The following is a 23,838-nucleotide window of genomic DNA, read 5'->3' as shown; positions in this document are numbered from 1 at the left end:
CTTCTTGACCCCTAATGAGGGGATTGATGGGTCATAGCCCACGGTATCAAGTAAAGGGACTCATAGAAAGTGACAGGTCACAATGAACAATTTGGTCAACAATAGGATCACACATGTTGGTCTCATGCCTTCTATTGTTCATTGGAACGAGGGTCATGAGCCGAGTGCAAGAGTCACTAAGGATGATGGGGCCAAAAACTTAAAAGGTGCCTGGACTCACACACTCCAGCCTCACACAAGAAAGGGTGCTTATTCATGAATGTAGAGCTCTAGAGGTCATGGTTGTGGTCTACCTAACGGCCTCTAAATACATCACAGCAAGATCTCAGTCTCCAGATTTATAATGGTAGGTTTTCAGCACTCCACAGTCTACTTCTTTCTTGATCAGGGTTCATTTGCATATGCCTCATCCTCAGTCCAGGGGTGTATTTCTTGCCTATAAAAGAGAGCTAGCCAGGGATCTGTCACTCGTTCTTGGTATCCTCTAAATAGATATAGAGTGCTCCTTGATCAAGAGGTGAATAATGGATAAGCACAAATGAGAATATTATATTAAGTCATCAGACAGTGGCCGTCAATCCAGTTATCCGTCTAATTTTAAATTAGCTTAGAAGATTAGATGAAAATAATCCTGGCAAAAAGCATTTTCCCAGGTTCTTCCTACAGCTGTAGAGCAAACATCCACAGGGGCATTGTAATTTTCTTGTGTGCATTGACTTGCAATCGGGTGCTGTTGCTCAGGTCTTCTCTTCCACCAAGACAGTGTCACGTGGCCCATAGGTACATTGTCGTTTTTCACTAACTTAGCATGAGCATGTTGCAGCTTGCCTGCTGCTTTTGTGCACGTTACTACACGTCTTTATTTTTGCAATATTTCAATGACTGCTTTCACATGAGAACTCATAGCTATGTTCACACTCCGCATGCTCCTGGGATTTAGATTGAACATTATGTGTAAGGTCGAACAACAATGCCCCTTGTTATTTTGTTCTGGTGGGACCTTAGCCATTAGACAAAACATCCTGAAGCAGCTGTTGTTTGGACAACGCACTTTGGTTTTTAGTTGGCACACAAATTAGGTGAGACAAACTTGGAGAGGGACCTTTCCAGGGAGAAGAGTAAGACAGCAACTATGATGTGGATCTACCATCTATAGGCTAAGGTATGGGGTCTGCTGACAAAGCCCAGAGATCTTCTAACATATAATGATACTTCTTAGCACGGGGAGGGAGGGTAGGCTCCATTGTCTTTTTTTATGATGACATCTCCCTTCATGATTTATGGTCTAGCTGCTATGCTGACTGTTTTTGTACTATGCATTTTCCTGCTTATTGTGGCACGTATACTGCATGTTAGGACACTCTAGTTAAAATAAATATTTTAAACTATTTCATGTCTCTGTCAGATCTTATTGTGGACGAGTACAGGAGTGCAAGTGAAAGGGTGTCTGGTTACCACAATTCCTGAGAGTTCTGAGAGTGTTGTCCTCTGGAGTTTCTAATTATTTGTTTCTCTGTGAGTGAGTAGGAGAGCAAGTGAGACACTATAGCTAGTCGGTCCTGGGCTTGTGGATACTCCCTATACATCGAGGTCCCATAATCCTGCGCATAGTTCTGTGTTTGTGCAGAATCCCTGCAACAACAGTACATGGGATGTGAGGCTGGGCAAGAAGCCCTTCTCCATTGTATAAAGCATTGGTAATGCTATTGCATACTTTACTGCTCAGGTGCTTCTCATCCCAGGTCACCTGATGCCCTGCTGGACCTTGCTATGTCCAGACATTCAAAAATAGAATCTAGCATGTCAAACGTTGAACTTTCAAATATTACATATTTCAAGGTCTTCTCACTACATAGCTACCTTCATACAAATTGAAGACAAATGTGTATAAGCAGATACTGCTTTCACAGCAGCTGTAAATGCACCATGGCACCACACATACAAACAAATACATGTACAGAAAAACCTTTCCAGTGAAGGACGAATCTATGCCAGATTATCAGGATATTCACGTGAATAATAATTCTAGATGGGAGTAATTTAAGCAGTCCAAGTGAATTGTAGAAATGTGTCATAACTCATACCCCATCAATTTGCTAAGGCATATGAAGAAGTGTGGCTCAAATGGTTAGAGCGGCAGACCCTGATGCAGAGGTCTGGCCCGGGACCAGGGTTCAATACCCGCCTCGGCGGGTCTTGGGCTCAATTTCCTCGGACCTGATAATTCTCGCCTCGGTGCCTATTATAATCATGGGTCCCACTCTGCGACTCTGGGCAATAGCTTGCTTAATCTCCACAACGGCCCCAACAGCGCTGGGATGCCTGGCTTCACCTTGGGGGTGCCCAGGAGTGGACACTCACAGGGAAAACCAGGAAGGGTTCCTAAGCGGTATACGGACAGCGCCGGGACACTGCCTCAGGGAAGTAGCTGTGCGCTCTATAAATACCGGTACATTTACATTTACATATGTTATACACTCACTCGATCCCAGTTATTTTTCTAACAGAAATTATTTGTTCTAATCCAAACCAGTGCTGTCTGAATCACATTTTTACTTTAGCCTTCAAAAAACACTATTTTGATTCATAAACAATCTTTCTCTCAGTCTATATGCAACACATACATAATGCTTGTAGGATATGGTCTATGCTAAGAATAATAATAAGTACAAAGAAAAGTCATATTTTAATTTTCGCCAGAACAAAGTAAAGCACTTACCTCTAGTAAGCTGAAGTGAACTCCAATCAAATATGGCATTGGTGCACTAAAATAAGATGAGAAAAACAATGTTTTATTTAAACCATATGATAGAAAGACATTACTTCAATTCAACAGAGATAAGGGGGAAAATCAATAAGCCTACAAAGAGGCACTGACATATTGTTTGCTGGAGTGATGATGTACAATTCACAAAATCTGTCATTTCCTAAAATAATTACCAAGTTATGGGGAGGAGGAAAACGAATTGAAGAATAATTGTTTCTTTTCATGAGAACAGGCTTATGTGGGTCTTAATATAGCTGGGGAAAATCACATAAACAGTCATTCTGTGCGCCTTCCTGGAATCCCCTCAATTGGATTACGCCTTAATAAGCCACTGAGAAGACCCCGCGTCCACAGCTGCTCCATCATCCAGACACAACCAGCCTTCAGATTGCCCCAAATAAGGCATTTTTGCAGCATATAACACAGCACAAGCAAATGATTGCTTTCCTGCTTTATTTCATAACAATTTGTCTTTCTTCCAATAGAATTATACAATTGAAGATGGAATTTAATTACTAGAAATGCACTGTTGAAAGCAGACCACCCAAGAAGAACCCTGTAGGGATACCTTGTTAGTTAGAAACCAGAATAGTGTTAAGGCTGGTTTCACAGTACATGCATTTGATTAGCTTTCTTGACAATATTATTTCCTTGCAAATTTAATTTTAACTTTGTATGGATTTCAAATTGACTCGCAACATTTGACCATTTCTTGATTTTTCTTGTGATTCGAGCTTTATGCAACAACGCTTTAAAAGAACACTTTTTCCTTTGGACATTAACCAAGGAAGAACCAGAGGCAGAGCAGTCATTTTCCTTCTACTGCAATTAAAAAGAAAGGTAGATGCAGATCAGCATCCCTTCAGCTACATTCACCCTGCTCATCGTCAATTACTTTGTTTATTATTCCTGCTTTCTGCTGTCTTTTTGGGAAGGTTAGTGCTAGACATCGGACTTCTTCATTAATGTAGCACGGGTGCTTGTATAGTGTTGCATTGCACCTTACGCCCATGCCAATAGGAAGGCAATCAGGCTCATGTGATTGATCACTGAGCATCTTCAAAGCATTGTAGAATTGGTAGGGTCAATGCTTTAAATGGGCATGTACTATAAGGCACTGAGTGTCTCACTTCTTTTATTGAAAAGTAAAGTGCAAGCGCTTTTCAAAAAGGGTGCAACACTTCATGGAAGAGGACCAGCACCAGTGGTAGAAGTAAGCGGGATCGGCAGGGCAGGGCGTGCCCCTATTTCTTGAATTTAATTGATTCCGTTCCCCTACTTTTAAAAATGTTAAACATGTCCCAGGACGGCAGCGATATGCAAGGCCTAGGGTTAAGGCTCAGCGTTCGGGGCCGTTCCGGGATGGGCGGGGTGGGCAGAGAAGGAAAAGGACTATGTCTTTTCCTTCTTGCCCAGAGAAGACAAGGACAGAGTCCACTTCTGCTCTGCCACTGGCAGCTGACTCCCCCACCCTCTTTCTTACTCTTCCTCCCTCTCTTTCTTTCTATCTCGCTACTCCTCAGGTACTGAAAACCGTGACTTCAAGAAATGACCATTATTCCCTCTTTCCTCTCCTTTCGTTCATTTGTTCCTCCATGAAATGTATCCAAAAACGAAAAACACTTTATCTGGAAATGTCGTCTTTTTCGTACATTTTTATATAACAAAGTGCAGCCTTGGGATCGAGTGAAATAAAAGGTCCTAAATGTGAAAAACTAAAGAAAGAAATATAGAGCGGTCGCAAAGTGGCAAGATTGATTTTTATTCAGACCCAAACACATTAGCGCCATTTTACAGAGTTTGTCAGTAAAGCGCTACTTTTGTTTTCTCGTCTTTTCCTGGGTGGGGAAGTGCACCATTCCTGGAGGTACTGTGCAATACATGCTTGATGGGTAAACAAATTGTGCACCGTGGTTCTGTGTTCAGGGATGTGGTCTTTTGAAACCATACGTTATATGGTTTGTAAGGATATAAGCAATGGACATTTAACAGGTCCCTTCTGGCTCCTGTAGTTATGTCCTTAACTTTTCATGCAAAAGCACTCACTGATGTCTGAATGAGCATAAAAGCGTTAAGGTAACCCATGTTGTTCTGCGTACATTTCATGTGCTTTACTTAATCTTGCATTCCCTTGAGTGTTAGCTTTTTTTTTTTTAGGCATCATAGTACTCTTGTCTAGAGAATATTTTGAATTGAGTCGCATCCAGGTGCTTATAGCAGGGCACAATTGAGTTGTAGCTGAAGGCAGTACAAGTTTCTCTTAGTGGGGCAGTATGGTGTTCAGTGGGGGAGAAGATGTGGCAGCAGGTTCAGCTTTCTTGACCAGTCCACCAGACCACTCTCCTGAGGAGCACATTCCCGTGCTAGACCTTAGAAGACCCCGCAAGACCATAGAAGCCCTGGTATCTTAGCACCAGCAGGTGGACCCTAGCAGTGGCAAGTGTGGGGTAACCTTGAAGGCCTATCCACCACAATCCATGCTGAAGTTCACCTCCAGTCTTGCGGGCAGGCCTATGATTCACCCTAGAGCGAGAGTGACTCTGTTACTGAGGTCACAGGATCCTTGAGCAGGGCAGCTCTAGGGCGATCACACTGGGTGCTGACTTCGGGTGGGGGCGTCATGTTTGCAAGTATATTATGTTTCTAAAAGCACTTGCTGGCTTCTTCCTGCCCTCAAGCAATGTTTGGCAACAATAAAAATGTCACAATAACTCCAGTGATTAATGTTCTTCCTATAGAGAGATGGAATTTTGTCAAGTGGAAGTTTTTACTGGTAGAAAGTTAGTGCAGAGGGTTAATGTGCCTGCTGCAAAGAACATGTACCATGCAGGTCACAAAGTGTACATAAAGTAAATAGGTTAGTGGGTTACTGCCTTGGTCAGTGAGATCCTTTTGTTACTTGCAGGTTATAAGTCAAAATCCTAACACAGAACAGTGAGAAATTAACTATCATCTAAGAGCTGCGTGTATACTTGCAAACTGCAAGGTATAAATTAGAGCATTATGGTTTTCCCCAGTCTTTGATTATTCAAATGTTGCACAAAGGGTTCATTTGGATAGAAATCAATTATTTTTATTAAAGAAAACCCCCAACCATGGTATTACATTCTAAATTCAACGTTTGTGTTTCTCCAGACCAATGACTATTAAACTATACTTCCTACTAGTATGGTTGTCTTGTGACTCCTACACCTTGTAGTCCTTAGTCTTATGTTATATTTCTTTTACAGTGATTTACACACGTATGATTGTTTATGTGTAATGTGTGTGATGTAAAGTGCTCTGACACCCTACATTGGTATCACTGGTGCTGTAAATCAAATTAAGTGTATCTGAGCTAGAGTGTGGTTATGGAGACTTGAGGGACACTGTTAAAGGGTGGTATTGAGGGAATCCATGGCAGAGGGAGTCATTTGGGGGCACCAACAAACATTACTGCACAGGGCTCCACCAGCACGAGACACGGCCTGTGCAGGTAAAGGGGTGGGGCCGGGTTGGGTAGTTTTCAAAATACAACCACGAGAGAAAATGAAATAAATAATTATTTTTCCCTCGTCGTCGTCTGTCGAAATCTCTACCCGCCAACCGGCCCCACAGCCTCACCGCTCTTACCTGCATGGGCTGCAGCTGACCAGCACTAAAGCTGGCCCTGCCCTTGAGACCAGTCCGCCTCACCCATCAGAACCTCCATTGGCCTTGTTTCAGCAGTAGTGGTTGCAACTCACCAGGGTTTGGCAATGCAGGATTTGCACACACCTCAAACTTCAAGGTCTCTGTTTCATGCACAAGCACTTTTAACATGTGCTGTCTGCTTTGGGGCCACTGGAATTATGTGGCAATAGAGGACAAAATTATGCAGCAGTGTTGCCTAAATTATACAGCAAAAAAAAGGCTGCTGCGTAATGCGTTATATTTACTGAAATTTATTATTTTTACATTTTTACACCTGCTAACATTCTCTGCGAAGATTTTTCCCTATTAGTACCCGTGTAACATACAAATGCAGCAGTGAGAAAGGCATCAGCCAACATTTGCAAAGGTCTGTCCTCTTCACAGAAACACAAGTTACATTTTGTTTGTAACTTTTGATCCATTCGAGCTACAAACAATTTATTAGTTCAAATCTTCAAATTATGCAGCTGATGATGCATTATGTGGCAAATATTTCAGAGACATAATTATGTAGAAAACATTTTCAAACTAGGATATTTTGCCATTGGTGTTTGAACTGCTCTTGTGGAAAAAGGGAGAAGTGTTGATGACAGAAACTGTATGGCTCGGAGACAAATTGCTTGTGCTTCCACTTTTAAGTGTATTTTGGACATTCTGTGATTGGAAACATATCCCACTTTGTGAATGTATTTGAATGTCAATAACTCATATTAAACCTTAAACAAAAGGGTATGCATTGGTTGAATTAAATAACATAATAAGATGTAACTGGGTAGTGAAATGCCAAACAAATACTAAAAATTAGAATGATTTGCTCTTTCTGGCCACGCCTGACTCCGTCCACTGACCCAATCCTTGGGTTATTCCTGCCGTCTGATTCTACGCCCACAGTTCCCTTACTCCCCCCCCCCCACTTCGACCACTGACCAGTACTTCTGAGTAGCTAACTGGTACTCTGGGATTAGGAGGACCACCTGCACTTCTATAGTTCAATTTCAAGCACTGGTAGCATATAGGTGGTGGCGAAAAGGCAGGTCTTCAGCCCCCTGTAGAAACTCCTAAAAGCAGCTTCGAATCTGACATGGAGGAAGTAAAAGTTCTACTGTGGAATATTATTAGTGAATGACTGCCTCACTGAAGTGATTGAATATAGATTGCTAATAGTTTCAGGAGGTCGGACCTAGGCAACAGATCAGATACCTATGTTTTACACACTGATATTTCGATAGGAGATGGTGGCGTCAGACTGACAATGGGGCAGAGACCCAAACTCACCATATACTGATAACCTAAGGGGTGACGCATCGGTTACGCTAGGGGTTCCCCAAGGTTCAGCAATATCTCCCACGCTCTTTAACTTGTTCATGGAGCCTCTAACAGAAATTCTGAAATCATCCAGCATTCACGATCACATGTATGAGGACGATACTCAACTATACGTGAAGGTTGCCTCCCCCGAGGACATTCAGTCCCTCAACTCAGTGCTACTGAAAAACAAAGGTGGCTGACTTGTAACCACCTGAAAGTAAATGCTCAAAAACAGAATTCCTCCTAATCTCACCTCACAAACAATCTCCAATCATGAAGCAATGGCTGAATCAGCTTACGGCGCTTAAGAGCAAACCTCACCTCGTGGACTCTGCATGCTCGCTGGGTATTATACCACAAAAGTCTGACCATGCAAAAACACATCCCTCACCAAAGGAGCGAACTTTCAATTCAGCATCTAAAGGAAGCTCAAACCCTTTCTCCCTGCTCATGACCTAAAGGTGGCAATGCCAGCATTAGAGAGTGCAAAGTTGGACTTTGCGGCTTGCCCAGAGCGAAAACTGCTCCTCTTATGGTGGCCCTCAATTCTGCTGCTAGGCTCGCAACTTGCACTAAAAAATACAACCACATCCCTCCGGACTTGCTGGCCCTGAATTGGCTTCCATATGAAGCTCGGATTTAGTTAAAAATTGCATGCATGGCACACAAAGCAATCCTTTTCAAGACCCCGCTGTACCTCGCTCAGAAAGTGGAGTTCTCATGTCGTTCAAGAGCCTCCAGAAGCGCCAGCACCCTATTACTCAAACCACAAAAATTCAAGATAAAAAAGACCTATAACCGAGCCTTATCAGGTTTGGCTCTGAGGATCTGGAACTCCCTTCCCCCCGAAGTCAGGGCGAACCCTTCCACTGTCCTCTTCAAAATCAAAGTCAAAGGGCTCTTAATGAAGACATGTCTGCCCCAGTCTGGCTTCCCCATTTGATTCTGGGGCCATAGCCGTTGATTTGTGGCCCAGTTGCTTGGCTCACGAGAATGTCAGACATTTTAAGACTGTGCACTTTTTGCTTCGTTGATTCTATTTGTTTGCTTGTACCCGTCTTGCTGCATAAACTGTAAAGCGCTTTGATACCCTCGGTGGTCATGTTCGGGCTATATAACACTTTATAAATAAAGTGTAGCTAGCATGTATTACCAGCTCAATCCACCTTATCACCTGGAGGCAAGATCATGATGCCCTCATTTTGTGCCACCATCATGGTTGTCAGACCGCATGCGCAAAGCTGGTGGATGCAGCTACCACCTTCAAGTGAAGGTGTGCAAATATGTGCATGGATTTAATTGTTCGAATTTTAATGTTTAGGATTTACGTTTGGGTACCAACAGTAATGCTTTGCTTATATACAATTATTTTATCGTTTTTTCTCACGCCTTTGACATCTTATATTACTAAATAACGTCATCTTTTTATTACAAGATACCCTAATGGCAACAACAAGCAGTGACAAACACCAGAATTACATACATATAATAAACACTGCCATCCAACAATAACCACGCATGACACAACAGACAGAGAAAAAGATACTGGAAAGAAGGAAGCGATGAGAAAGAACAATACAAAAATGCTAAAAGAGACAATAACTTTTTCTATATGCCAGCCAGAATACCAAAGTAAATTTTAATGCTTGCATATGAATTTACAGCTAGGATTGTCAACTTTATGATTTATAGGTACTTTGGGAAATTCTACACACAATGACATCATATCAGTCCTTAACTCGAGCGGTCCCTCGCCCACTGCTAGCCTTCAGAACGGTTCAGCAGGTCGCGCTGTCTTGTGTGGCCTTTCCTAACATGCACTATCTAGTGTTCCTGGCTGTTTTTGCAATATTTCATAGTGTTGGAGCCAGCAGTTCAAAGCTCTCGACATCGAGGCAACTGCACTTTGAAGAGGTACTTCATCAAACAAAGATACGTGTCAGGAGCCTCGGTGCACAGCTACAGATTGTAGGGACATGTGGGAGACATTTAAAATGTTACAGGAAGACTGTGAAACATCCTCTGTGTTCAGTTTTCAGGCCAATGCGGTTTAATACCCCTCTGTCCCTGTCTTCCAATTAAGAGTTTAGAGAGACCTTCAAGTCACAAGAGAAAGAAAACAAATATCATAATTGAAAAACTACAGGATTAGTGTAAATCAGTATTCTGTATTTCTGACAACGAACGGGTCATCTCAAATGTTTAAGCAGAGGAGGTGGACATAGGATAAACACGGCATCTGTGGAGTTGTAAGGAGCAATTTTTTTCTTAAGGCAAGTATGGGTCATTCCTATAATGCATTGCTAGTGATGTGCAAAATGAAGGAGTCCAGCGACAAGTCCATCCGTTTGATTATGCAGAGGGTTTCTCTCATAACATACCGATTAAACATCAATACAGATAGCAATCATGACAGTCTTGTTAATATATCAAAACACTAAAGGCCAGATTGGCAAAATTCCAAAACGTGTTTTTAAAAAAAACTTTATTTAGCATTTTGTTAATGACAAAGCGAAGCATTGAGTACTGTTTAGCACCACATAAGGTACAGACATGTTGCATTACTGATAACGTTTCCTCTAGAGTATAGTAAGTTGGTCAATTGTGCGGAATAATATACATAACACATACAAGGCCCCCCTCAAGCGTCACCCCAGCCAATCGGTGCAACGACCCATCTGCAGCTCTCTGTCAATGACATATACACAGAAAAAGAAAAAGAAAACAAAAGAATCTAGGCTATACGGGAGGGCAGAACATAGTAAAAAGGAACATTAATGCACATAGTGAATCAGTCTAGCCCACCCCAGTCGGTACTATACCCTGCTCCTGTTGAGTAGGGGGGTCTTGCTGTTGCTGCAAAAGGAAAGACCGGAAGGGGCCCCAGACGTCCTTAGGTCTATAGGAAGGAGGGATAGTATTAACGTACAGGTCACTTCTCGTACAGGAGGTTGCCAAACTTTGGATCCAGCTGTGTATTGTCGGAGCCCTCTTGCCGCCCCAATGGATTGCGACGTCCCTTTTGGCCAGAAGTAAAGCGATAGCGACAAATCTGTGAATTTTGGGAGGAAACTGGACAACATAACCCATAAGCGCGATCTCAGGTAAGGGGTCGATCAGCATCTGTATCATTTTACATAAAGATTGGTGTACTTCCATCCAAAAGGAGTGGATGCGTGGGCACTTCCAAGTAAGGTGAGCGAAGTCTGCTTGAGGAGACTGGCACCGCCGGCAATTATGTGACCTGGTAGGATCGATCTTATGCGCTCTGGCTGGGGTTACATACGTAAAAACTTGAAATGAATCAGTTTATTTCTGCTATTTATTGACACCGTTTTGGTCACTTCGCAACAGGCCGCCCATTGCTCGCCCGTAATTGTAGTGCCTAAATCCGCCTCCCATGCACCTCGCACCCTTTCGTCATTCACTGGGACTAGGTGGAATACTCTCCCCTTGACATTAAGGAGTTGCCCTGATCTGCTCACTTTTAAAAAGAGCCTTAAAACCTACTTGTTCCCCAGAGTAATGTAGCTTTTTAATAGATGCATGGTTAGGTCTCAGCGCCAGGATACCCTTTGGGTGACAGCTGCGCTCAATAAGCAATAAATACATACATACTAGGTCCGCACATGCCTTGTATAGTTGAGATATAAGATGGATTCCCTTGCTGCTACCTATCACCATTGTAAGAGGGGGAAACGAGGGTGGTTCAAGTGGGTATTCTGGGAGCAGGGCCCGCAGAGCTGATCGCAGTCTAGCTAAAACAAACCTGTCCATGAACATGACATCTGGAAACTTGGATAGATCGTCAAGGTCAAAGATGTGGCCCGCACGGAACAGATCCCCCAAAGTAACGATATTAAATTTTGTAAATGTTTTTGCACCAACTTTTTACCTGTTATGGGCAGCCATTTGACGTTAGGGAGTGGGAGGGATGAAGAATACAGTGCCTGGGCATTTATCAGTCGCCTACGTTTAGCCCACCCCAGCTGGTAGTTGAGGCCGGTTGAATGTCTGTGGGATCCCTATGGATGCCTGAGGGCAAAACAGTGGTAGGCTGTCTGGTAGTACAAAATCTGACTCCGGGCGTAAGTATGTAATCCTGGCGTCCGGGTGGTACCATGTCTGAGCAAAACTACATTGCGCTGCCAGGAAGTATAATTGTAGGTCAGGGACCCCGTAACCTCCTCTATCACAGGGGAGCGTCATTATTTGCCATCTCACCCTTGGTGTCCTGTCACCCCATAGTAGCCGGATCAGGTGTGATCACAGAGTGTTGAAGAATTTGTTCGTGAGTGGAATTGGTATGTTATGAAATAAGTATAAGAACTTTGGGAGCACAATCATTTTAATAAGGGCAACTCGCCCCGCCATGGATAGTGGGAGCTTGAACCAGGAGTCTATTTGCGTTTCGAATTTGGAGATCGCCACTCCATAATTGTGCCTAATAATCTGATCTAAATCTAGGTGAATGTGTATCCCTTAGTACCTTACTGAATCCGTGCATCATTCGAGCGGGAATTCCGGGTCCCAGCGGGTCGTGCCAGCCGTGAGAGGGAGGACAACAGATTTATGCAAATTTATCTCCAGCCCCAAGAAGGTACTAAAGCGGAGGATCTCCCTTATAAGTGGGTCCAGGTTTGTTATGGGGTGGCGAACATATAAGATTGTGTCGTCTGCATATAAAGATATTAACATCGGGCCGGTGTTGAATTGCAAACCTCTGTGCAGATGTTTTTCCTGGAGATGCCTAACCAAGGGGTCCATCGCTAGTATAAATAACAAAGGGGATAGTGGACAGCCCTGCCGCGTGCCTCGAGATAATGGGAAGGGAGCTGATAGAGTGCCATTGAGCCGGAGCCTACCTGTGGGTTGACTGTATAACAGCTGTGGTGGCAATGAATCCCTGTGGCATCCCCATGCACTGCATAATGGAAAGGAAAATGGGCCATTCCAGGGAGTCAAATACCTTCTCAGTGTCCAGAAGTATTGCCGCAGCGGGAATCTCTAGGTTTATTCTGTGCAACGTGTTAAATAGTGTGCGGAGATTGAAGGCTGTGGATCGGTGTGGAACAAAGCCTGATTGGGCTGGGAAGATTATAGATTCCATAAGCAATGAGAGGCGGCATGCCAGTGCCTTAGCAAGGATTTTATAATCTAAATTTAGAAGTGACAGGGGACGATGCGAGCTACACAGTAGGGGGTCTTTGCCCGGTTTAGGGAGTAGGATGATGACTGCCTCCCAGAGAGTAGGTGGGAGTATTTGTTTCTCTAGGGCCTCGGCATAGACATCTAATAGTCGGGGGATCAAGAGATCCTTATAGGCTTTGTAGAATTCGCCAGTGAACCCATCCAGCCCGGGGGCGGTAGATGCGTTCAGGGCTGTGATGGCTTCATCTATACTGTCTTTCGTGATGGGTTCAGCTAGAAAGTTTTGCATGAATCTCTCCAGGTACACCAACGCGACCTCGGAAAGATAAGACTCCTGGCCAGTTGGGTTCAGGACCCAGTTTGGAGGTGTATAGTGTTTTGAAGTAGGAGAGAAATTCCTTCTGAATGTCCAAAGGTTCTGTGAGTGTGTGTCCTACCACGGACTGTAACTCTGTGATGTATGCTTTGGAGTAGGGGGGTCTGATCATCTGTGCCAGGACTCGACCAGGGCGGTCTCCCTCCCCATAAACCTTGGCACTGTGGTACTTCCCCATGTAGAGTATCTCCCTATCAGCCACCTCTCTATACTCTAAGAGCAGAGCTGCTCTCTTCGTATCGTAACACAGGACCGCAGCCATTCTCTGTCCATCATTCAGAAATCCCAGCTCCTTTTCCAATCGGGAAAGTGTGCCACGTAGTTCACGAAGCCCTCCAGAACATTTAGAGATGCACACTCCCCTCATGTAGGCCTTAAATCCCTCCCACAACACTGCTTCTGAGTCCACAGACCCTGTATTAATTTTGAAGTATTCTTCTATGGCTTCCTGCACTTCCTGTCTGAACACCTCATCATCTAAAGCGCTGCTGGGAAACCTCCACTGTTTTTCAAACCCTTCAGGGCGATGGATCCTCAATAATAATAGAACCGGGGAGTGATCAGAATAGGACCTGGGCAGTGTTTGTAGTTCGTGTAACCAGCGGGATAATTCTGGGGAGGACAACAAATAATCAATCCGAGACCACGTGTCATGAGATCTAGTATAGTGTGTATACGTAGAATGTACTGGGTCTCGAATGCGGCCCAAGTCTAAAGGACAGAAATGCTCGCACAGAGATTGCAAAGCCATGCGTGCTCTAGGTTAGGGGTCTGGTGCAGTTGAAGTGCTGTTGGTGGTCGGGTTGAAGGCATTGTTGAAGTCAACCCCTAACAGTAGGGGCAACGAACCCAGCTGTAGTAGTTTAGAAAGAAGTGCATGGGAAAAATCAGGGGAGTCTATGTTGGGACCATATAGGCAGACCAACGCCATTTTGTAATGAAACAGTGTGCCCACTACAATTACAAATCTACCATCATCGTCTCTAAGTACAGAGTGGCACCTAATGGGGAGCCGCCTGTGTATGAGAATGGCCTTGCCCCTTGCGTAATTGCTATAGTTTGTGAAAAATCTGTTTGGGCCCCATGAGGAGGCAAAACGGGCCTGATCTTTGGGTGAGAAATGTGTCTCTTGTAACAGGGCAATGTCAACCTTGTGTCGGATCAAATAGTGGATCACCCGTCTCCGCTTGCGGGTGTCATTTAATCCCCGCACATTCCACGTGACCAGTGTAACACCCGAGGGGCCAGAGTTGTGACCTACCTGCGCCATAACAGTGTGTTGAACGGAGAAATGAAGCATAACCAACATGCGTACCTATTCGGTGCATCTGTGAACAAGCATACTAGAAACTCAATGCTAGGCAAAAACAACCATTCCCCTCCCACCTCCCCCCACCCAGCCTTCCCGCCCGTTCGGTGAGGCAATCCCCATTGTACAAGAACAGAACATAGTGCCCGAGGGTCCCTCAGTGAACTGAAGAACAAACAGTTAGGGTACATTCTATCGTCTCCCAAGTATCGCTAGGTGTACACCAAGGGAGGGAGGGTGGGGGGGGGCAGAATGTGCACTCTCCCATGGCCTGGCAACCTGTATAAACTGTTAAACTTTATATGTAGATTTCCGGTAAGTACTTCAAGCAAATAAATGAGTGGCAATAGGAGATAAGCGGACTTTCAGCCAAGACCAGAGCTCGAGAACAGGTCTGCACTGGCCACTGAGCCACTATGCGGGGGAAGCGCCGTCCGATCAGGGGAGCTTTTGTTGTTAAGTTTATAATTGTGGCAGAATTCTTGCACCTCCGTCGGGTTCTCGAAGATTTTGGATCGCCCACTGACTTCCACTCGTAGTCTGGCAGATACGGAATGCCATATTTTAATCCCAAGTTCTTAAGAGTTGCCTTTACACCGAGGTATTTCCTTCTAGCGTCTTGTACCATGGCAGTGAAATCAGGGTAGAGAGATAGTCTGGAGCCCTGCCAGGAGAGCTCGTCCCGCTCACGGGCCAGTCGCAGTGCTGTATCTCTGTCTCTAAAGTTCATTATCCGTGCGATAATTGGCCTAGGAGGGCAGCCCTGGTTGGGTCTTGGGCTGAGTGCCCTGTGGGCACGCTCCACCACGAAACCAGGGGTGAACGCCTCTTTGCCATATAGGTCGGTCAGGATGTTTTCCACCATATTGTCCATTCATCCAGCGGCTGTAGATTCGGGCACGCCCACAGGGCGAATGTTGTTACGATGGCTTCTCGCTTCCAAATCCTCATTCTTTATCGCAACGTCTTTCAGGATCCGTTCCATATGATCGATTCTTTTCAGGGATTGCGCAATCCCATATTCCAGATCCGATGTATGGGACTCTACCACGTCAAGGAGCGGATTGTGCACCTGGATTTTAGCCTTAAGGTCCGCCATGTGTTTGTCCAATGCGTCAAAGCGAACATCCAGCGCTTTGAATCCTGCCCTCATTTCTAGCAGCAGTGGACTCAGCTGGCTGACGTCTTCCGCTGGTACAGTGGGTGGGTGTCCGCCTGCGCCATGGCGCTAGGTTGGTCACTTGGAGTTTCCACAATTTTTTCGAAGGTGAGTAAGCGCTGTTTAGGGTCCTTGCGGCCTATGCCGCAGTAGAACTAAAGGACGCAAAAGTTGAGGACAAGGATTGTCTGTGTGGCAAGGCACGGGCGGACTGTGACCAGTGGGCCCCTCAACAGAGGCCAAGACGAAGGCTGATTTAGTACAGTGGCAGTTGAGCGCTCCCCCACTGAGTGGTCAGGGCGTGGTCCCAGACAGTAATGTGAGAAAGCTGCCAGGATAGCGCAAAATTGAGTCTCTGTATGTTAGCAGTGTGCAATGTCTGTGTAGACAATGTACTTGCCAGTTGCAGGTCCTCACTGTGAGGTTTTCCAATCAGTGTGCCTCTCAGGTTAATTTGGCATTGTCAGCAGTAATGTGGGAAACCCTGTTGTGGCCAGTGATCAGGATGGCATAAGGCAGAGTCTCTGTGCGTTAGGAATTGGCACCGCCAGTGTGGGTAGTGCATTCGCCAGTTACAGGCCTTAGCTGTAATTGAGGCTCACAGTGTGCAGATCGTGAACATGTAGTTTGTCCCCCAGGTCAACTCGGGATTTCCAGGCGGGGAGGAGAGTTCTCATTTGTGTGCGGGAGCTCCTAAGCTGTGAGAAGCAGGGGGTGGGGGGTGGCTCAGTGTCTACCCAGGCACCGGACCACTATTGCGATGGGGCCCACTGGGAGCGACGGAGAAATTGTCTACTGGAGGCCGCGGCTTGGGCCTGCTTCGGAGCCACCATGCAGGCCCCTTCCCCTTAGTCTTAGGTGTTTGCGGCTCCCGGGGCTGCTTGCGTGTCCTGATCGGGAGGCCTAATGGGCCTCCCGTAGCACGGGACGTTTGTTTCAGGTCTCTAGTGTGGTCCGGGCCACGCACAGCTGACGCCGCCACTCACCTCACTGCCCCTGACAGGATCCTCGTTCGCCTCCTCGTTCCGCCAGCGGCGCTTCAGCCGGGGGATATCGTCATGCCGCCGTCTTGAGAAGCGCTACTGCTGGTGTCAGTGCAGTTTCTCCCCCCGAATCTCCGCTACCAGGCTCGCCAGATCTTTGCCATTGCCACCAGGATGTCCCTCGATGCTCCGCCGGCTGCTCATGATGTTCAATGCCGCGGCAGCATCCAAGAAAGGTACGGATGGTTGCCTCAGCCGGGAGAGCCTCAGCTCTGTGCCGCCATTTCGGTCCATGGCCAAGACACGCCCCCCAAAATTCTAAAACGTGGTTGAACCTGACACATAACTGAAGGTGTAGATGATCACTTTTTTCTCAACTCTTGAATTAACCAGGGTACCTTCCAGTGGAATGCTAGCTAGACACATCTGTTGAATCAACTGGAAGTTCATTGAGTACAAGGGCCATGCTAAAGCCCTTGTTGAAGTTAGGGCGCCTGCCTGTGTAGAAGAGAAGGGGTACAGGCTTACCTTCATTGTCAACTGTATCTCAAGCCTGCAATTAAAGCAATAGCCTCATTGAGACTATGGTTGACAGATACCTAGAAGAGACAATCAGCAATGTTCTTACTCATTGAATGGATCAATATAAGAATGGATGGAGCAGGGGGAAGAACACTACCATCAAGCGTGGAAGAGGCGAGTCCGAACTAGGGACTTGAGGAGTCTGTATGGTCTGCATACTTGCTACATTGTCTACAAAAACGTATTAGTTTGCTACTGTGAAGTAAGTGTGTTTTCCAAAATGTAAATGCCTCACAAGGCTTATTTATATCACCTCAAAAACGTGATTTGCTGCAGATTTTAGTGATATATAGTAGATTTGAGTAATTGCTAGCGAATTACAGGATGCTGCCCATTTTCTTTTGAATTTGCATAACTCTGGTGTGCACCAATGAATTATAGAATGGGTAAGTTTACTGGGCAGGCATGGGGGCAATACTGTCTAATTCTTCCAAAAGGATACTGCTAAGAAGAGTAACGGATTATGGAAAAGTCAGAGCTTTTCCCCTAAGATGTCATCGAACTTCGAAATGAACAATTTGGACATTGCCCTAAAATGAGATTTGTTGGTTGCCAGTGAGGAAAGGGATTAGGAGAGAATAATCTTAAAAAGTGAACAGCCGAAGGAATGAATATGTTTTCATGTAGTGTAAGATTAATAATTGTCAGTTCAAGACAGTGAACCCAGAGATGGCTGGGAGACGATGACTGCAGCAGTCATGTGTGATGGGTCTATCAAAACATTCAAATACAATTTATATGGCTTGTGTTCCAATGGCATGCCAGTTAGATTAGACTTTTTTCTCCTGACTGCAGAGTGGAGAGCAAACAATGTCCAAGACACGTTTTCCAAGACACATTCAGAGAACCGAAAATTCTCAACAGAAGTAATAAAGATCAATCAATCATGTTATAACAAGGCACATTGCATAAGTAATTATTTTAGACCATCTGTGCTCAGTTGCTTTGGTTCATTTTAGTGAGGTCCACACTTGAGACTCACTTCAAGTTAACAGCTACCAATCATTTCCCCAGATTCCTCTATAAATGTTCAACTCTGTGAAAAAATCCCTTCCTGGAGTTTTCAACAGTGTGAAACTTGCCAGAAATAGATTTTTTTTCTGAAACAGTGATAGGAACAGTCTCAGCTCCTCCGCAATGGCGAAGGAGTGTCGCCAGACTGTCTCAGAGCCACCAGAAAAAAATAAAACAACATTTCAATTATAGTTTTATTTTTGAGCCGCTGGCTCAGCCAGTGTGTGCATGCAGGGAGGAGAGGGCCGAGGAATGGAAGGAGGAGGGGGAGTGCTATGTGCATTCCCTAAGTGCTCGTGTGTGTTTGGCCAGCCGTCTCAGGCCGACCAAAACACACATGAGCATTTAGGTTTCTCTAACCCGGCTGTATAGAACAGCCGGGTTAGAGAAACTCCACAGACTCCCTGACCTGAGAAGAGCATCTTTCTAGCCCACTCAAGCCAATCCCTTCCTGAATGGACAAGGAGTCTGTGACGTAGTCACAATGTCTGCTGGGACAAGGAAGTCCCAGAACCGAGATTCGACGCGGAAGGCGGACAGCAACAGGCAAGTTTAACTTTTTTAATTTCTTTTTTTATTAATATGGTCCCTTGGCCCCCCGACCCATGCAACCCCCCCCCTCCCCGTCCCACCACTTTTAGTGTGTGGCGACCACTGTGGTGACGGTCTAGTCTTTAGGGCCGGAACCGGAAGGGTGCCGGCGGAAGCGGAAGGCGGCCATCTTGTCAGGCGCCGACCGCGGCAGAGAAAGAAGCGGTGTTTCCCGGCGCTCCGGGTGAATAAATATATAACTTCCCTCCTAACCCTGAGTGGTATACATTCATTTGCACTCCCACAGTGGCGACGAGTGGTGCTCTCCACGGCGGCTCCCATTCTACACGGAGTTCGCCGCGGTGACGAGAAACACGCGAAGGACGTCCCCGCCCTCACGAGGAGCGTCCATTCCGGCCCGGAGCGCGGCAGAGGACGGCGATAGGCGTCGGTGACGCCCGCGCCACCCCACATGTACCAGTGGCCAGCAGGGGGCCTCATATTCAGTTATCCTCGGACAAACACATCAAGTCCCCTCATAAGAGCCCGTGGAAGGGTTTGAGACTAGGCACAGGTGTCCACTCTACCAGGGACAGTCACGTGGCTTGGATCCCAGAGTGCCACACAGCCAGCCCAGGAAAAGACGAGCCGGAGAGGGACACAGAGGTAAAGCTCTCGGCAATAGGTGAAGGGGAGCACACCACCCCGTGGCATTGAACCCTAAGCAAAGCTGGCGGAGCTCCTTGTCCGGAGAGGAAAGTCGGAGAGTGACGGTGGTGCTGGGCCACGTCCCCAAAGAGACACGGACACAGAGTCAGGAAGTGCGATGGCCGGAGGGAGCAGTGGGGTTAACGCAGACCAACGCCAAGCTCCAGGTAGCCCCCCCAACCGCGACAACACAGTTCCAGCTAACCCCACCGTGGTCAGAAAAATGGTGGCGCAATCCACATCTCTCACGCAGATGGTTCCATTCCTTCCTTCCAGAGGGGAGCCGGCGATGCCCTGGGAAGACTGGAAGAGGTACTTCCAGAACTATTTGGAGGCACTTGAAGAGGACAGCGGAGCGGCGTACTCAAGTAAGCGGAGGTTGAAGATACTACTGCACAATCTGGGGCCGGAAGGCATTAGAGTGTTCGACACCATCGTGAAAGGGCAGAGAGCCAATGATGATGATGATGTCTTCAGCCACGCTATTTCAGACCTGGACGCGCACTACAGACCGGTCGTGTGCGTGGCTATCGACCAACACAGTTTGTACCACAGGAAGCAGGGTGGAGGTGAGACAGTGGATGAATATGTGGCGGCGCTCCAAAAACTGGCCCTCACATGCAAATTTGGTCTTCTCCACGATGAGCTCATCCGTGATCAAATCATCATGCACACTACGAGCACGCACGTTCAAGAGAAGCTGTGGGTGAATGGTGATGCGCCCTTGAAGGAAGTTTGGGCCATGGTGAAGAAGGCGGAGATGTCGAAACGATGTGCGCAAGCAGCTAGAAAAGACACGGGGGGCACCCAGACTGTGTGCAGGATAATGTCAAACAATAGAGGAGAGAAGACTAAGCAGAAGGACACGACAAGGAGTCAAGACAACAAAAAGGGTCTGCAACAGTACGGAGGGGCAGCCCAGAAAGCAGGCAGAGGCGGAAGGCTAAGTTGTTACCGGTGCGAGAGCACAGCGCATTTGGGGAATGACAAGGCATGCCCTGCATTTAGAGCGAAATGCACATACTGTAGTACCTTCGGTCACTACGAGAAGGTATGCCGTCGTAAGCCAAGAGGGACCACAGTCAGGTACGTGGACCAGGAACAGCAGGAAGAAGAGGTTAGCGGAACGGATGAGGACGACCAGCTAGAGTTTCTATACATTGATGCCCAAATACTAGACGTAGGAGGCACGGAATCGGACAAACCTAAATTGGACATGCAGATAGGAGGAGTGTCCATAGAAATGATTGCGGACAGCGGAGCACCCATCTCCATAATCCAAAGACAAGTGTGGGACAGAGAATTCATGGCAAAGGTGAAGGAGGAGCTACGACCAATGGATATACGACCAGTCACGTGTACGGGGCAGAGGATACCGATGCTAGGGTACTGCCCTTTGCTGTTTGAGTTCAGGGGTAGACAGGCCATGTGTAAGCTTTACGTGGCGGAGAAAGGCCCGTCTGTGCTCAGTTGGAAGGACCAGGGAGCGTTGGGGATACAACTCAACCCTGGAGGAGTGGAGAAGATTCTGTTGATGGACATGGATCAGAACTGTGACACAGGAGCATGGCGCAGGGAGTACCCCAAGGTGTTTGATGGACAAATAGGTGAACTGGTCAAATACCAACACCGTATCAAATTGAAGGAGGGAGCCACGCCTGTGGTGCACAAGGTACGGAACATCCCGCTCAGATGTCGGGAGGCAGTCCAAGCGGAATTGGACAGACTGGAAAAAAGCGGGGTCATACAAGCCATAGAAAGCTCGGAGTGGCTCTCGCCCTTAGTGGTGGCCCAGAAACCGAATGGGAAGGTGAGGCTGTGCATCGATCTGAGGGAATTGAACAAAAACATCTTGGTCGACAAATTCCCTCTTCCCCGCATCAACGAGATGTTGGCGAAAACGAAAGGTATTAGGTGGTTCTCCACGTTGGACTTGTCCTCAGCTTACCACCAGGTGAAACTCCATCCCTCGTGCAGCCACCTCACATCTTTCATCACCCCTTTCGGTTGCTACAAATTTGTCAGGATGCCATTTGGGCTAGCATCTGCAGCTGCTGTGTTCCAAAATCTAATGCATAGACTTTTCAGGAAGATCGATGGCGTCCAGTTCTTCCAAGATGACATCCTGATCATGGGAACATCCAAACAGGACCACAATGAAAAATTGCATCAGGTACTACGCACCCTGCAGGCAAACGGATTGACGGCAGAATGGTCCAAGTGCAAGCTGGGGGTGCCATCAGTAACGTACCTTGGACATGAGGTGAGCGAGAGAGGAATTGAGCCAACGAGGGCCAACATGCAGGCAACCGTGGACGCGCCAGCACCAGAGAAGAAGGAGGATGTCAGATCATTCCTGGGGATGGCGGAGTACTATAGCAAATTTATTCCCAACTTTGCCACTAAAACTCATTGCATGCGCCAACTACTTAAGGAAAAGAATGGCTTCCAATGGCGAGAGGAAGAACAGGAAGAATTCACCAAACTGAAACAAGAACTCAGTACGACGATACCGCTAACAGGGTTTGATTCTGATGCCTACTCTATCCTCACCGCTGATGCCAGTGAAAAAGGCCTGGGGGCAGTGTTGATGCAGAAATCGGAGAAGGGAGAGTTGTCCACCATCAGTTTTGCATCAAGATCTTTGGCGCCGAATTAAGAGAAGTTTAGCGTCATTGAGAAGGAGATGTTGGCAGCGGTGTGGGGAATGGAGAGATTCAGGCAATACCTGTGGGGAGCAAAATTCCTGGTGAGAACTGACCACAAGCCATTGGTAAAGGTACTGACATCATGTGGCCATGCCCACGCCACTCCCAGAATAGCCAAAATGACATTGAGACTTTTGGATTTCGTGTACGACGTGGAGCACATACCAGGGCCACAAAATAAGGTAGCGGACTTCCTGACCCGGGCAGCAGCAAAGGAAGGAACAGACACGCAAGAGACCCCAAAATGGGAGGGTTACATGGTGGCCACAGTCCAGGACATGGAAGGAGTAATAAGTGCCCAATAGTGGGAAGAGGCGTACAAATTGGACGAAGATCTGGAAGCAATAAAAGGGTATGTCGTCCATGGATGGCCTGAGAAGAGACATCTCAGAGAAACATTACGGAGGTACTGGGAAGTGCGGGACGAGATGTCACTGGGAGAGAATCCGGTGTTCCTGTTAAGGGATGACAAGGTAGTCCCCCCCAAGGGGTGATTGACCATCTACTAGCATTGCTGCACGAAGGACACCAGGGAATCACAAAGACCAAAACCTTGGCTAGACAGATGTACTGGTGGCCAGCCATCGACTCCCAGGTAGAGAGATACGTGAGGCAAAGTGAGTCGTGCGCAAGGGCCGACAAATCACAAAGTGTAATGAGACCTCCTTTGGGACGATTCCCTATTCCAGAAGGACCCTGGGAGATGGTGTCTGTTGACATCATGGGACCCATTCTTGACAAGGAAGGACTGCAAAAATATGTGGTAGTGTTGATTGACAAGTACTCCAAGTGGCCGGAGATTGATGTGCAGGAAGTTATGGATACTGAAGCCGTCAATTCTTTCCTCAGGAATGCGTTCCTCAAGGAGGGAATCCCGAAGGTGATTATCTGTGACAATGGACCACAATTTACGTCTGCGAAATGGGAAGCATTTGTGTCAAGAAATGGCATAGAGGTCAAGCACACACCTATATATCATCCCTCAGGGAATGGACAAGTTGAACGTTTCAACAGGGTGATCATGGGCACAATTCAAGCAGCCATCAACGATGGATCGGACTGGGAGAAGGAGTTGCCAAAAATGATATGGGCCTACAGGATCACTCCAGGAAGTACGGGTTACAGCCCGTTCAAAGTGCTAAGGGGAAGAGAACCTTTCACAAAGGACAATGCAGTGTGGAGGAAGATGGTTGTGCAGAGCAAATGGTCAAAAGAAACTTGCAAAGAGCACAGGAAACATATACTGAACATTTCAACAAACGACATGGAGTCCAAGGAGCGACATTGGATAGAGGCGATTGTGTGAGGGTGAAAATACCTACGCTCAAAAGAAAGGGGGAAAGCAAGTTCACACCACCCTTACAAGTACTAGAACCATATGCAAGATCGGCACTGCTAAGTGATGGTAAATTGTGGTCGCAGGACAGAATGGCTAAATGAAGCAAGATCTTGAATTGGAGAACAGATGGAGGCGAGGAGATAGAGAATGTGGAGACGAGTGAAGAAGGACGTGGAGGACAGAGAAACGAGCAAGTGGAAGGAGGCAGACCGCAGGTGGAAGATGGAACGA

The 23,838-nt window shown here is 46.6% G+C and overlaps 1 protein-coding gene across 2 annotated transcripts in view; it reads right to left on the bottom strand.

Moving 5' to 3' along the window:
* Window positions 1-23,838, bottom strand: part of DENND1B (DENN domain containing 1B) — a 1,337,878-nt gene that overhangs the window by 472,242 nt on the left and 841,798 nt on the right. For both annotated transcript variants that reach the window (XM_078644012.1, XM_078644002.1), the window contains one exon: window positions 2,720-2,765. In XM_078644012.1, coding sequence (XP_078500138.1) covers window positions 2,720-2,765 — 46 coding nt within the window. The remainder of the gene's footprint in view (window positions 1-2,719; window positions 2,766-23,838) is intronic.

Source organism: Lissotriton helveticus, chromosome 1_1, assembly GCF_964261635.1.
Source record: "Lissotriton helveticus chromosome 1_1, aLisHel1.1, whole genome shotgun sequence".
Taxonomy (NCBI): domain Eukaryota; kingdom Metazoa; phylum Chordata; class Amphibia; order Caudata; family Salamandridae; genus Lissotriton; species Lissotriton helveticus.
The sequence above is the reverse complement of the archived record's forward strand: the minus strand, read 5'-3'. Positions and strand labels throughout refer to the sequence as shown.